Consider the following 15,959-nt stretch of genomic DNA (forward strand, 5'->3'; position numbering starts at 1 on the left):
AATAAAAAGGTCAGTTTTAAAGCCCTTAAGCAAATCATCTCAAACAACTCAGCTAACAGCTCATGTTTAAAAATAGACTGAGTAGCTAAAACAATAAAATGTGTTAATTGTACAATCTGGAATACATCAAAAGGACAAGCAGTGTCACCCTCATTACCTTCTCAGAGTGAAAAAACTCAGTACTGTTACTGACATATGATATACATCTTGGTATATATATGAACAGCAAATATTTATGGTTCTGTGAGTGTCTCAAATTGCCTGTACATGGCCAAAAAGGAAACACTTGCAGCTGCACCAGGGTTAAAATAAACTGTGTGCCTATCTGTATCAACAGCTCAGGTCTGCAGAAAACACTGGCTGCCCTTGGGTCAGAGGAAGTTTACAGGTCCCAATCCATATGGGCACAGGAGATCTTATATCCAAGTGGTGGAGCAACCTCTTATCACATATACGAGGGCAGCACTTGGATTTATTATACACAATATTTCCAACTAACACATCTAACTGGCAGTACCTGCAATCTTTAGTGGGACCAATCAAGTATTATTATTATTATTATCCACTCACAAACAGAGACTTTGACTCACAAAAAAGCTTCATTGTCAACTAAACCTCACCTGTTTACCCTCTGATCACATACCCTCTCAGCATGTAACACACAATACTAACAGAATCCTAGAATCATTTTGGTTGGAAGACACCCTCAAGATCATTTATCGCAACCATAACCTAACTCTGGCACTGAATCATGTCCCTAAGAACCTCATCTATGCGTCTTTTGAACACCTCCAGGGATGGTGACTCCACCACTTCCCTGGGCAGCCTGTTCCAATGCCTCACAACCCTTTCCGTGAATATTTTTTTTCCTAATATCCAATCTGCACCTTCCCTGGCGCAACTTGAGGCCATACATTATATATACAGATATTTATACATTATATATATTTATATGAGGCCATAATAATTTAATCCAAGGAATTAATGCAAAAGAATAGCAAAGGGTTCAAGCAAATTAAAGCCTCTACACTACTGGCTAAATTTCAGGGAAAGCTGTGGCATGTCAGTAGTATCTCGACCAGACCACTTCAGGCCCTACTAAAGAGACACTTACACCATTTTTTGTTGGAAGAAAGGGTTGTTGGTAGGACCACAGGGTTTTCCCCACAGGCTTTTGTTTCCCTGCTCGGAGGCCAAGCACCGGCCCTTCGCCCAGGTGCACCACGAGCAAGCACGGCCAGGGCCCGGCCCCAGCGCGCCCGGCCCCACCGAGCAGCACCGGCCCTGAGGCGGCTGCGGCAGCAGGAACCGGCCCCCCCAACATGGCGAACGGAGGAGGCGACGCCCCCCGCGCGCCTCGCCTCAGGTGAGCCCCGCCCCGCCCCTCAGGTGAACAACAGGGCGTTGCTTTCAGCGCTGCTCTGATTGGCCTGTGGCGCCGCCAATCGCCCGTTCACGTGGAAACGCCTATGCCCTCCCGCAGGCACACCCCCGCGCGGCCGCTGTCGGCGCCTGATTGGCCGGGGCGGTGGTGACGCGCGCGGGGGTTGTAGGGCCCGCAGCGAGAGGAGAAGCGGTTAGAGAGGGCGGGTGGCGGGAGCTCGCGCGTCGCTTCTGCTGCCGCCATGACGTTCAAGCGAAGCCGCGACCGTTTCTACAGTACCCGCTGTTGCGGCTGCTGCCATGTGCGGACCGGCACCATTATCCTGGGCACCTGGTACATGGTGAGAGACGGGGGTGGCGGGCGCTGCTGAGGGGGCGGTATTCGGGGTTCTGCGCATGCGCCTGGGCTCGCCCGTTGCCCAGCCCGGCGCGGTGGGCGAGGGGGCGCGCCTGCTGCATTTGGAACCGCGCGGGGCTGTGAGGGTCCCTGACGGCGGGCGGGGATCACTCGGCGTTGTTGGGGCCTCCCTGCCTTCCCGGGGGCTGTTTCGGGCTTGCCAAACTCCGTTGACCCTTGGCGACCTCCCTTGTGGGTAGAACCCGGGTCCCTGAGGGGTTCTGTTACTATTCCTTTTCCTAGATTGGAGACGTAGCCGCTTATGTTTCAAACTGCTCTGAACCTGTGCTCCTTAAGAGTGGAGGTGCTAACCATTGGGGAGACCGCAACTGGGGGTTGTGTTGACAATAGAATGACACAACGTGGTTTCCCTGCGTGCCGTGTAACCTCTGAGAGGAAGGTGAGGGTCTTCAAAACGAGTGTGACCTCTGCTTGTTGAAGAGCAACGTGGAAAGGGAGGTTCCCGGTTATTCAGTGCTCTGTGTTCTCAGTACAGGGGGCACGGAGTGACAGAAACAGGTTTAATTTCCAAAGCACCTCTTGTTTTTTCACTGATGGGTGCTTCTTCTCTGAAAGCAAACTGCGGTGGTAAAGCTGAAATATTGAAATATAGCTTTCAACTAGAGTAAAAGAGAAATGTGAAAACAGTGTTAGCAAGTTAAGGCCTGGAGCCATAACTTCTTTAGTTTCCTTAAAGGGCAACTGAGTTCCCCTTTACTGAAGTAATTTCCTTATCTTCCCTTCCCCTTGCCCTCGTGGGCAGTAAAAATGTGAGGGTAGTTTAAAATGTTGCATCATAGCTTTTCTGTTCTCCTGAAGCTGTAACCAAAGTCTGTATTGTCCTTCACCTTTCCCCAGATCGTAATAAACAGAATGCTGGGGGCTTTTTTATGCATTGATGTGGTGGAGCCATGTACAGAGACTGCTTTTACAGGCATGGGGATAGAAGTTTGGAGAGTTCATGGTTTATTTTCAGCTGCTGAACAAGTCCAGTGTTCAGTACTGCAATGGACTTGTTTTGTAAACCTGCAAAACTTCTGAAATTTTATCCTGTCCTGATGGAAGGAGATCAATGATACGTTTCTGGTACCTGAAGTAAAAGCGTAAATTGTTAACAGTAAGGGGACACTCATCTTTGTTATGGAACAAATGCACCTTCCTGCCTTCCCTGCTTTCGTTTCCTGCTCACGGGAGTCTCTAGAAACTCAGGTACTGGGCAGAGGGCAGGGACCTGCTTTCCCTCTGGTACTTCCAGTTTCTACCCCTCTTGCTGTGCTTCTGTTTTATCTTGTTGCCTGGATGCTGCACCTCTTCCTCTTTTCTGATCTCTGCAAATATCTGTAGTGCTTACGGACAGTGAAAAGTTTGCTGGTTGTTGAGGCTGATGGCTTCAGAGGTGGAGCAGTGTCCGAGGCAAAGTGTTCCTTTGATCTCATGTAACTGCGATGGATTCAGTGTCTGCGAGCTGCTAGAGGGAAAATACAGTTGAGTTCGGGATAGGAGGGTGCATGCGAAATACTTCAGAGCTGCGTTTTCCTATAAACTGTATCAAAAACTTCTTTAAACTATGCATTGAAAATTGTTACCTGGTTCTTCCCACCTGTCAGCTGGGAAAAGGTGATAAGTCTGTGAGCTGTTTGAGCTGAAATAAGGTTTTACCATGAAGTCTTAGGTGGTCTTGCCTAATGCTCTAAGTAAAAATTCAACTATAATTCATCCCTTTTAAAAGTAAAGCACAGTTTTTACATTAAAAATAAAACATTTGTGCTGACAAGGTTTAAAAAACAAACAAACCCACAAATTAAATTTTCTAGGGTATTTCAGGTTGTTTAGACATGTTATTAATTAATGCAGCATTTATCACTAACTTAAGTCTTTCAGACACTAGCTTGTGGTATTTCTACAAGAATTTAATAATCTGTGCTTGTAAGTTAGACAAATAGTAATAACTATGTGTGGGTTTTTTTGTTTCCTTTGGGTTTGTGTTTTTTTTGTTTGTTTGTTTTGTTTTGTTTTGCAAGGAAGGTAGTTTATTGCTGGGGAAGAATACTTAGTTTAACAACAGCTTTGTGTTACTGAAAAATCTTTATCAGCCTGTGTTTACTGGATTCGCTTGTGTTCTTGTGCTGTGCAGTCCTGAAGGAATTAGAAACCAAACATAAAATGGAGTCTGGTAGCAATCTACTCCAGATGTTTTAAGAGTTTTGGCTATTTAATACATATACATTATTCTTATGTAACCATTTCTTTAGGCATTTTCCTATTCTTTGCTTCTTTGTATAATCTTAAACTTTGCATCTAATTAACTCGTGTCCTCACTAAAAAACTTTAATGCTGCCCTTGTGTACTTCTGTGAGGCTAGAGAGAACAAGAATGTTGTCTTTTAAAATGTCTGCTGCTGATGCTGTGTGATCAAACCATGCCTTTTAAGCATCCTTCAGTCCACATGCTGCCCCTGTTCCTGACAGATGAAACTGTATTTGCAAAAAGATGAGTTAAGAACATTTCTAGCAGACTTATACTTGAGTTCCAGAACTAATAGAGTTTGGTTTACCCTGCAACACCCACTACTGTTCTGTGTAGGAAGGAAAAAGAAACCTCCTGTTCCTAGCTCCGTAATTGCAAGTGTGTGGCTTTGAAGTTTGTTTCTTCCTGTAAACTTTCTTATTAGGCACAGGGCTTTCCAGAATCCGGAAGCGTGAACATTGCACTGGCAAAAATCGGATTAGAGTTCAATAAACAGTTTAAAAGTAACAGCATTGTTTTGGAGGGAGTGGCTGTTTCATTCTGGCAGCAAACTTATAGTGACGGAGTCAAAATGATGCAATTGCTACTGGTTAGCAGGAAGGTCAGGATGATCTCTGGAGTGGTTTATTCACTGAACAGGACTTCCAGAAACAAAGGAATGTAACTGATCTCAATCTGATCTTGACAGTGCTAGAAGCTCTGAAATACCTTTTTTTTTTCCTTTCTTTTTTTTTTTTTCCCCAGTTTTTATTATTTCAAGAAAGAACCCACTCAAAAAAACCCCACACAAGACAAAAACCCCCATCTTGGTTTGTTTTTCAGGAATGCATTTAAGGAAAAATACTGGAAAAGTGAGACGAACATGAGAAAGTGTAGCAGTGCAGGGCAATTTCCCCCTTCTTTCCCACTGATAAAAGGAAATAAATCATAAGTAGGAATTCTTGTCCAAGACCTGTAGTCACTCGGAGTGCGTGAGGAAAGCTAGAGTTCATGTGCAGGCCTCCAGAGAGTTGAGGCACTTACATGATTAGTCATTAATTTTATACCATGGAGGTAAAACTCACTAATTAAAAAGATAATGCTTGTTATAGTCCCGCAGTCTTTTGATTTCTAGTCGTATGGGCAGCTAATATTTCTGTTACCAGGTTGTAAATAAATGCTGACTTTCTCCTTTAATACCAGCTACTGGATTTTTTAAATTTTGATATAAGCTGCACCAAACTTCTGTGAAGCTCGATTATCAAAATTGTAAGAGTGAAAAAAAACCCACTTCTTAACCTACAAAACTAAATTAAGTCTTGTCATCTTAATGGAAATATCCTTTGAATAAGAATTCGAACGAACATTTTGTAACTTTTAAGAAATTGTTAATAAGTCAAAAAATAATAATAAAAAAGACTGGGATGGGGACTGCTGGGATTTGAGAGGTGTTACCTCAGACTCATGCATTATCCACTGGGTCCTGGGTTGTCAGGGTTGGTGTGTTGTTTTTTTGCCCCCCTCCCCCTTTTTTTTTTCTTGGGGTGTGTGTGGTTGATTTGTTTGGGAGGCGGGGGCTCATCTTCAGATTACACTGGGTCTTACCTGCTTTATTCACAGTGAATATATTCTTTTAAGTTCTGACAATGGCTTTCAATCCAAAGTGTACTCTTGCTGCCAGTCATGTTGACTCTCAAGTTGAACCAAGCCTTTGATCTTGCTGTTATCAAGCTTCTGTGAAAGAAGAATGGTACTAGTTAAAATACAGGTTATGGTTTTGTGCTTCAAAAGACTCCTAAATTGGAGTTGTTGGTAACTCTTAATTGAAATCCATATGTTGATTATGATGAATTACTTGGTGCTATGGCATGATTCACAAATAGAGTACTGGAAACCCTGAGGTGTTAATTGGCAGAGGTTTGGATTTGTTGTTCATTGTGTTTGGTTTTTTTAAAAGTTAGTATTTTTATTCTGTCTCATCAATCCTAATAGGTTGGATTTTGAATGACTCTTCAATTTCCTATTTATTTTTCAACCTCAAATAAATGATAAAGCTTTAATACTTTGAACTGCACTCAGTAACTGGTGAAATTACTAAAGACTTTTGTATGCTAAATTAGGACCATGGAGAGGATGAAAATTAAAAAAGTGACAGATGTAAGATCACAATCTCACAATTCCAAGACATTCAGGTTTTTACTTCTATATTCATTCAAGGGCTCCTTAGTCTTTATCTTGAGGCAGATATAGCCTATCATGGCAGTACTGAAGTAGTATTGTCTTTTGTCCTGAACTTTACCACGATTTAAGTCAAAATGATGACTGTATGTAAACAAGAAATTATTTAGCGATAATTGAACATCTCTTTGTGTTTTACGAAATAGAAATCAATGTTTCAAGTGCCAGAGATCTGATCCTTGACACAGGCTTTTTAAACAGGTATAGAGCAGGAAGTTATTTTCTGAAGTATAGATTGGTATCTCTTGTTCACTCACAGAGAAGAGGAAATAGAAAGCTTGAAAATACATTAGGAGTAGAAAGCCAGAGTAGAGAAGGGTGAAACAGGAATGGTGAGAGAATATAATATCCTATACATTTGAACAACAATGAAGCAAAGTAAAAGATTTAGACAAGTGGCAGATAAGAAACTTGACAGTTTGCCCTGTACGAAGTGTCTTGCAAGGAAGAAAATATGTTCATTTCAAAATAAAGATATTTGTAGCTAAACTTGGTTCTTTACTGCCAACTGTACTAGTTATTATTTTTTACATTCCAAGGAATAAAATGGAGGATACAAGTGGCCAAAAGTAGCTGGAATTTCTAATAAGTTTGTAAAATACATGATTACGTGATAGTGTTTCTACAAAATTATCAGCTTTGATTTCACTGAAGGGCTGCTCTTAGCAGAAAAGGGTAAGCAAACTTATTACCATGATATCTCTAAACCCTAGGGGGGGAAAAAAAAAAAAAAAAAGGAAAAAAGAGTTTGTAGGAACTATGAGTCTTAAAAGCTAAAACTCTGTCTAAATGTTCAAAAGCTTTTTTTCTTTACTGAAAGCTTCAGTAATTGTGTATAGGCATGCCACTATTACTGTGATTGTTTCCTGGAACCAGGCCAGTAAAAGAAGATATATCTGGCAAATATTCATAAGTTGTGAGAAACTGCAAATCAGTTTGTTTTTTTCTTTTGAGGCTCTAATTGTAAGAGATCCTGCTGGTGGTGGTGACGATACTGAATAGCGATTGGAAAATAACTACAGCTTGAAAATACCATAATTACTTTTTTTGTTATGCAGTCTTTTTTTCTTTGGCATATCTCCCCGCATATTAGTAACAGAAACTGTGCCCCTTTAAATCTTGAATAGGTTATAAATGCTGTGAAGGCAGTTTTGCAGAGGCTTAAGCCACTTCTGACTTTGAGCTCTTGCTGTTACTGAAAGCATTTCTGGTATGTACTAAAATGGGGAAACAGAAGTAGCCTTCGATGGCAGCGTGAGGAGAACAACTGGTAAGCACATAGCCAGTGCTGAATGCTTACAAATTTTGGGGTTCAATCTTTGTGTAAGATTTTTTTGTTTTAATTTCACCTGTGTTTTTGTAGCCCTTCTGATAAGGACTGATGAGGTTTTTATGAATGGTCTAAGAAATGGACAGAGGGAGACAGTTCTCCCCTGCTTGTATTACAGCAGTAACATGGGAGATGCCAAGAAGCAAGTTACATTTGAGGATCAGAGCTGTAGCAGCAGCTTTCCCTCATACACTGAGTATTTACTGTGAGATGCTTTACACATCCCTTTGCCCTCCAGTACTGTTTGAGTGGGGTGCAGTACATTATTTGTGCATTAAATAAACTGCCTTCAATTTGTTGTAGAAAACAGAAACTCTTTCCAGATGTTCTGCATTGTATCTCTTGCACCTTTTCCTTCCTGGCCTCTTTTAACTATTTCCAGTCTTCCTGTTCACAAATCTGTGCATTCATCACAGAACATCAGTTTAATTATGTCACTTGAATCCCTACAAACCCTACCCATCTTAATTTGCAAAGTTATTTAGTTGTGATTCATTAAAACTAGCAAGCGTCCAGTGCTTTGTTGACTGTTTTTATTGTGGTTTAACTAAATCAGCTTGAAATTTAATCATAAGTTGGATTGGTTTTTTCTTCTGCATATGGGCAAAGAGTTATTTCTAATTGAAACAGAAGATTTATTACTGTGTCCTTAAAAAAATCATAGCTGTTGCAGTGTAAATAACCTTTATGTTACTGTGATCTTTCTCAGGTGGTGAACCTGCTGATGGGCATCTTGTTGACAGTAGAAGTGACTCATCCAAATATAGTGCCAACTGTTGATATCCAGTATGAAGTCATCGGAAATTACTATGCTTCCGAGAGAATGGCTGGTAGGTGTATAACTGCTGTCTGATTGGGAAATAAAGTATGCAGTGTCATGGTGTATTTGCCTCAGACTTGTGTGTATTCCATGTATACAGCTTTTAAGTGGGGCTGTCTTGTTTTCTGAATTTCTCTTTAATTATTCTGGGATTGAGTTATTCTAGAAGAATAAAATAAAAATACTTTTATGGAATGTTATTTTACTTCATATTACTCCTAAGTATCTTAAAGGAGAACATTTCTAAAGACTTGTCTTCTCATGCTTTGAGTGTTGAAATATGTTTGGAATATCTCTAATTCACTTTCTCCATGAACATTTAATATCCTTGCTGTGTCAGTAAACAAAAAGCAGAAAACTATTTTCAAGGACTTTGGGGAATATTTGGTGATCCTTTTAGACTTAAGGAAAGAGCTTACAACTATTGTGCATGAGTTTACTAAGAGGAAAACCATGCTATCTTTCTAAGTAAATTGGAAGAATTGGGAAGCCGAGTACTTGAGTGAAATCAAAGTATTTATATAAAAAGTTTGACTTGCAGAAGCAATAAAAGAGAAAGCATTAGGAGCAGAATTAAGCCTACTTTCCACTCTATAGATTAAGTATATGATGTGTACAAGTGTAATTGGTGTCCAACTCTTGTCTGTGATGACCAAGCGTCTTAACGTGTTCTTAACATGCAAGCTTGTGTGCATACTTTGTGTCATGGTTTTTGTCGTTGGTTAGGTTTGCTTGCTTGCTTGTTTGTTTTATGTGCAGAAATATGTTTAACATGGCAATTCTAATGTCTCATCTCAGTCTGTTTTACACTAGAATTTAGGGAGGGTCAGATCCAGCCTGGAGCGAAGATAAATAGTACAGCACAAATCTGGGAATTGACAGTTCTGGTTTACAGTCTTCATGTTAATTGTTCATGACCTAAGTTGAGGATCTGTCAGTTCTGACCGGTGACTGTAACTCATGTTTGTTAGTAATGAAATGGGAGTGGGAACAAAGACCAAATATTTCACAAAGCCAAGACATTAAGTAAAATTACAGCAAATATCTGTAAAATGTCATATTCTATGATGAATGTTGGTATACTTGGTAGCCGTAACGCCCTTATGGCTGAGAGATGCTTCTAAAGCTGGAGGTGCTTTCTCCACCCTTTAGTGTAAAATGGCTATCATGTGCTTTTGCCATTGAGATTTTTGTTTCCTATGATGGGATATGGGCTAAATGGTTTTGTGTGCATGAAGGGATATTATATTATGATTTTGACTGTGCATGTGGATATTGTGAGTAGCAAGTCATCAGCAGAAAACCACACTTACTGGTTATTGCCGAGTACTCCGGGCTGCCTGATCAATGCAATGCATTTCAGGCATGGGAGTGCCTCCTTCTTGATGCCATCTGTATGCAAATATTATCTCATACTGAATTGGGTACATAAATGATGCACTGTAGAAGCACTTTCAAATCAGTTGCAGACTACAAAGTTATGGTTCTCAGATAATTTCTTGTAAGCATGGGAACTATAAAAGTTTGGCTTTAGTATTGCAAAAAAAATTAGCTTACCACATCTATAGACTCTCAAGCTGGTTTCTTTCTCTGTGTTTGTAAGTGTAAACTGTGCTTGCTGTAGGGGAAGGAGTATAATCTAACTCATGGAAAGCAGCTGTCCTTCTGCCGTCAGGAACTGTGATGCACAAGGAGAATCTTTATCATTCAGTTTCCATGAGTGTCCTGGATTCTGCTACCATTTAGCTTCTGTTCAACTGCCTTTCCTTATAAATAATGGGATACCTTCCACACAGTGATTTCCTGTTTTCTTTACTGTTACTGAAGGAGCAGTGCTGCTCCCCCTGCCAATGACCAAATTATATAATAAAACCATTTTAAAGTGTAAAGGTTGATACTCAGCTAGCCTCACTTAAAATTCTTTCCAGTTGTAAAGTTAATCACCGACATACTTTTAGCCCTGACATATATTGCAAATCAGCATCATTAAGTTGCATTACTATCAAACTATGTCAGGCTTCTAATTGGTGTGTCTGAGCTTTATTCAGGCTTTTCATTAAGGCAGAGGGATTTTTTTCTGAATGCCTGCTGGCTTTCTTGAACCAGATTTTTTTCCCCTTAGGAGAGGTCAGAGTTACTCAATTCTGCTGCTACCAGTTTGCACAGATGAAGGAGTTGAGTGAGAACAGATCATAGGAATGGTTAGAGCTTGTGTACTTGTCAGGTGCAGTGTGACAACTTCAGGAAATCACTGATGCTTGTTGTTTTTCTCCTAATGCAGAAAATGCCTGCGTTCTATTTGCTATCTCCCTCCTCATGTTCACAATCAGTGCAATGATGGTGTACGGTGCAATTGCTGTAAGTATGTTTATAGTCCATTATTTTAAACTTGTTACTTGAGTTTTTGACAAAATACCTTACAGGCTGCTGCTCTTTTTTTTTTTTCATAGCATCGCGTAGGCTGGCTGATCCCATTTTTCTGTTACCAACTCTTTGACTTTGTGCTCAGTTGTCTGGTTGCCATCAGTTCTCTAACCTACTTGCCCAGAATCAAGGATTACCTGGATCAGTTGGTAAGTGTTCAGCTCAAGTTGATACTTTACATTTGAAATTAAAATTTGGTTTAATTTGGTGTCTGAGCTATAGTTACTTTCCTGTGTATAAGAAAGAGGAATTTGGACTGCAGCAGCTGTAGGTGGTGACTGCCAGGGTGGTTATGAGAATGAGAGCTTGCCAGAGGTGGAAGGGCCAAAGGTGTCATTGCTCCCCAAAAGGAGAGCCAGGGAGAGAAAAGAATTGTGATGGGAGCTGTTAGTGTAAACTACCTTTGCTACATTTGCATTCAAAGATCTTCCTGACCATTTAAGCAATGTGGTTCTGTGGCAGGTTTGCTACAACGGATTAAAAATGTGTTAACCGTTATTTGGTAGGGGAAAGGGAAGAAAAGTATAGGTAAGGATTGATATGATGTAGGATTTTACAGCGTTTTGGGATGGAAGCTGAGATTCCTTTTTGCATTCTCTGTGGCTCTTCTCATTTTGAAACAATACCTTCTAAGTCAAACTGTAATGGGGTTGTCATTAACTCTGCCTGTGTTTACTGCAAGAAAATTCAACTGATAGAATACACTGTCAGTTAATGAGGATCACAAGCTCTTTCCAACTTATGTTTAGATCTGTTCAAGTAGATGTTTAAAAAAAAAATCCTCTTTAAAACAGAGATTTAAAAAAAAATGGATCGATGTTGGAGAGGGGCTTTGTTACTGTGGTTGGGGAAGACAGGAGTCTGAAGTTTGCAGAAGCTCTTTGTTTTGGCTTTTCTGAAGTTTTGTGGGCAACTTTTTTTCCTTTCTACTCTGCACACATGTATATTACTGGGTGGACCGACAGGAGGTAATTAATACTAAGTCATTAAAGAGTTATCAAGTAAAGGACCAAAAGTACAAATGCCGTGTTGTGGCTGTTAAAAAGGAAATGACATGAATATCTGTATTGGCATGAGTTTGAGGAAGCGAATAGGGACATAGACAGTACAAAGCTGCTGTAGAGGTAGCCCTTTTCTGCAGTGACCTAATCTAGCAGGACAGAGGCAGGATTGTGTGAGGATAAAGAAGAAACTAGTGAGAAACGGTACTTTTTGTTGTTACTGGGGGAGTAGTTTATGCAAGAATTTTTCATTTGGTGTGAAGTTTGGATGTCCTGTCATATTTGTGACTGTGCAGTGTTCATGCTTATCTCCTCTCTTTCTTTCCCTTCCCTTTTTTTAACTAGCCGGATTTCCCTTACAAAGATGATCTCCTTGCCTTGGACTCCAGCTGTCTCTTGTTTATTGTTCTGGTGTTCTTTGCTTTATTTATCATTTTAAAGGTAAGTTAAAACTTAAGCATATGTCTATTTAATGAGTTACTATATTAAGATGCTATTAATCTGAGTTAATTCTTGATGCTGATTTAAGAACTTGGCTGACTTCTTAATGCTGAGAACTTCTTTGAGCAGAATTGTTAGGATGTTCGATTACAGTATGACTTAAATCTTATATTTTGTGTACTCTTGTCTATAACTAACTTGTTTGTATGCAGTGGGGCATGTTTGTGCAGCTCTGCCTTTCCCGATTAGGAAGTAGGAATGCATAAAGACTTCTAATGCTATCTTTTTGTATATGTGGAGATAAATGTAATATTTGTAATTAAGCTTGTAGCAAAACAATATTGAGTTACTGCATACAAGTTTTCTAAACAAAACTTAATTTCTCACTGCTGAACAAAACAGGGTGCATGTTCTGGAAGGAAGATGGTGGAAGGAGGAAATGCATAGGTTAATTCAGAGCTGCATCTTTATTCCTACTGAAGGGTGATATTACCAGTTATTTTCATTTTTAAGGTCTAAATAAAGAGGCATTCATTTGAATTACAAAAACTTGTGCAGACAAAGCATATTAGAGAAATTATTTGATAATATACATTGGCTATGACAATATTCCTTTATTGCATTCAGATTGAATTTAAGAAAAAATGAAGTAATGGAGAAGTATTTTGCTCATTTTCTATATTGTCTTTGAGAGGAATGTCTGACTGGAAGCCTAATACAATAGATGATATATTTGTATTGATTGGGAAGTTCAATACCTTGTGTATAACCACGTGCTAACTTGCCAATGAGAAATTCAGAGATTAATGTTACATAGATTAATTTAAAAAAATGTAATACTCATCAGAGCATGATAGTATATCTTTCTACAGCAGTTAATGTTGACTTAAAGTCCAGCCTGTTTTGCTCCACCTTGTCACGCCAGTGTTTGTTCATGCCCTGTCCTTCGCACTGGTAGTTGGACAAAGAGCAGTGCCAGCTCAGGGGTGAGTGGGATTGTGCTGTTGGCATCTCCTTCTGGCAAGCTTGGCCTGAGATCCACAGCAGTGTGAGACAGTTGGGAATTAATTTGGTTGGCACTGCTGAGGCAGAGAGATTAGTTGAATGGATCTGTGAATTTCTTTGTTAAAACCTGTGTGGTTCATCCTTTTCTGAGTCACTATAATAGCAGAGCTAAATGAGGAACAACATAGGTATGTGGCTAAATCTGTGAAATAGCAATCCTTTCTCAGATATGTATCAACTAAGTTGATTTATGCTTCTTTTTGTCATATGAATGTAACCCAGCATCTAATTTCTGAGTCAGCTAATGCATATGAAGTCTTTAAAAAGAGAACTCTCTCTTCTTTCAGGCATATCTAATTAACTGTGTATGGAACTGTTATAAATACATCAGCAACAGAAACTTGCCAGAGATAGCTGTGTACCCTGCTTTTGAAGCTCCTCCACAGGTAAAATATTTTCGAGATGAAAGGAATCAGCATCGTTTAATTTTTAAGTAGAAAGCCACCATATCCATATATGTCTACAAGCCTTGTCCAGCTTTCTGAACAAAGACTGGAAAGATTAGAAAAGTTAAAGCAGCTAATGTTATGATGGGTTATTTCTTAGTTATGTTCTTATAGTACATAAAATAGGAGGTTTTATAGAGAAGGCTTTGAATGTGTTTTGTGTAGTGAGGGAAGCTTTCTGACTGCACCAGTCAAAACCTCCCTTGCTTCTTTGCAAACCACGAGGCAGTGGGTGGAGTGGATGACCTCGGGTTATGTTCAGCACAGCAGTAACCTGCTGTTGCACCTTTTTTCACTTCCTCACCAGCTTACTAGAAACATCATGAAGTTTTTAAAATATTTGCCTGCAATAGAAAATTAACTTGCTGGTGGGGCATATAGGTTTTTGTTCTTTTTTTTTGTTTGTTTTTTCCCCCTCTAAACCCTCTGCATTAATCTCTTCAAAATGTCTTCTTTTTAGTATGTTCTGCCAACCTATGAAATGGCAGTGAAGATGCCTGAGAAGGAGCCTCCACCTCCCTACATACCTGCCTGAAGCAATTTTTATGTTAATTAACATCTGTACCAGCTTCCTGGGGGTTTTGTCCTTTAATCTTGCAAAACTGCTTAAGTAATAGAAATATTCAGGTTTTTAGAAGCAAACTGTTCTGTTTAAAATATGTTTGATATAAACGTACTAAGCAAAACACATCTGGGAGTGATTTTTGTTTGCTTTAATTTTTGTTCTTAATGCTTTTAAACATTTTTTGCCTTAGGGCCTTATACTGCGAGAACTTATGCATGTGACTAACTTGTGGCTTTTAATAATACCAACTATGCCAATCTGTGATTGAAGTTAGCTACAATTATAAGTGTCTGCAGGATCGTGCCCTTAATTTATATTAATTTTTTTGTAAAGTAGTTCATAAAGACAATCTGATCGTGCAGCAAAACGACAGTTTGCCTTTGTCCAGTTTTTGGAGGGGGTTTGAATGTGGTATATACGTGGATTTTTTTTTTTACTTTGCACTTTTTATCATACGTTATCTTACCTTTATTTGGGTTTTTTTTTTGGTTATCCTATGTCTTGAAACATAGTATTTTTTAGGATGAAGTGAAGATGGCACAGGAGTTGTATTACAACGTGCTGCAAATACGAGAAAAATAGAAATGTGGAAGATGGTTGCATGCTTCTAATCTTATATGTATTTTCTTCTTTGTGATAAATGATACTGAAATAAATCTTTTATGAAACATTTACCAGCTGCCTTGGTTGATCTGTTTACCTTTTTTGTTTGTTGTTTTTTCTGTGCTTCAGTGTAGTGCAGATAGTCCCAGCTTAGTGAACACTGGCTTGCTACAGTTGTTTAGTGGTTGATACGTGTTCTTCAGCAAAAGTTGTCCCTTGGGTGGAGGACGGTGGTTCCCTTTATCAGCTTGTATTGCAGCTTTTGCAGTTCAAGTACTTGGTTGTCTTCTACTTGCCTGGTTGCTACTTGCACGTAAACTGGGAAAAGAGAATTGTACTGGAGGCTTCCAGCCCTCAGCGTGAATTCAATGTCTGATGAGCTCAGGCGTTAAGAGCAGGACAGACACCCGGTGGGACTATAACATTATTGACACTGGCAAGTGTCCAAAGTTGTTGGACCTGTGCCATGACTTCAGAACTGTTCCTCTAAAAAACTAAGCAAAAAAACAACCACAAATGACAACTTTTCTACTGTTCCTCCTCTGCAATAAGGAGTAAAGATAACTTAATGATCTGCTGATATATCTGAATTAAAAATGGCTTTCTACTTTGGAATATAAAAGCAATCTGGGATTAAACTCTGGGGAAAAGAGTTCAAGTTGCTGCAGCATACAGGTAGTTGATTATTCTAGTTTGTTAATGAATTTAGCTCTTTCCTGTCCCCAGGTGTGTTTAAAAATCTTCTCTGGCGCTACCACACCACAGGTAAAAGGTTTGTTAGTTGTCTCTTTACTGAAGATGCCATCTGCAAGAGCACTTGAAGCTGTGGTGATTAAAGAACATCTTGCACTACTGTCCTGGCAGCATTGGATATGGACAGAACTCCAGCAAAGGGCTGTGCGGGTGGTTCCTGTTCTAAATTGGGGCTTCTGTTCCCCTTTGGAGGGTGAAGGGAGAAAAGATGGGGCCTGCAGTACACGTTGACTGTGGCTTCAGCCAAAGTGTCTTCTAAAGAAAAGA

At 39.7% G+C, this 15,959-nt stretch overlaps 1 protein-coding gene across 1 annotated transcript; it reads left to right on the forward strand.

The window, feature by feature from the left end:
* The first annotated feature begins 1,500 nt into the window (after window positions 1-1,500).
* On the forward strand, window positions 1,501-15,010 carry LAPTM4A (lysosomal protein transmembrane 4 alpha). Its single transcript, XM_065055825.1, has 7 exons — window positions 1,501-1,724; window positions 8,284-8,404; window positions 10,676-10,752; window positions 10,845-10,967; window positions 12,165-12,260; window positions 13,613-13,711; window positions 14,232-15,010. Exons 1-7 carry the CDS (start codon window positions 1,626-1,628, stop codon window positions 14,304-14,306), a joined length of 690 nt encoding a protein of 229 aa, XP_064911897.1. The 5' UTR covers window positions 1,501-1,625; the 3' UTR covers window positions 14,307-15,010.
* The last annotated feature ends 949 nt before the right edge of the window (window positions 15,011-15,959 follow it).

The sequence above is a fragment of the Columba livia genome, chromosome 3 (genome assembly GCF_036013475.1).
Source record: "Columba livia isolate bColLiv1 breed racing homer chromosome 3, bColLiv1.pat.W.v2, whole genome shotgun sequence".
NCBI lineage: Eukaryota > Metazoa > Chordata > Aves > Columbiformes > Columbidae > Columba > Columba livia.

Bases quoted from the DNA above. Each gene is read 5' to 3' on its own strand.
- LAPTM4A (XM_065055825.1), top strand. From the start codon at position 1,626: ATGACGTTCAAGCGAAGCCGCGACCGTTTCTACAGTACCCGCTGTTGC. The intron at 8,405-10,675 runs GTAGGTGTATAA...CTCCTAATGCAG, and splicing joins TGCTTCCGAGAGAATGGCTG to AAAATGCCTGCGTTCTATTT. The intron at 10,968-12,164 runs GTAAGTGTTCAG...TTTTTTAACTAG, and splicing joins AGGATTACCTGGATCAGTTG to CCGGATTTCCCTTACAAAGA.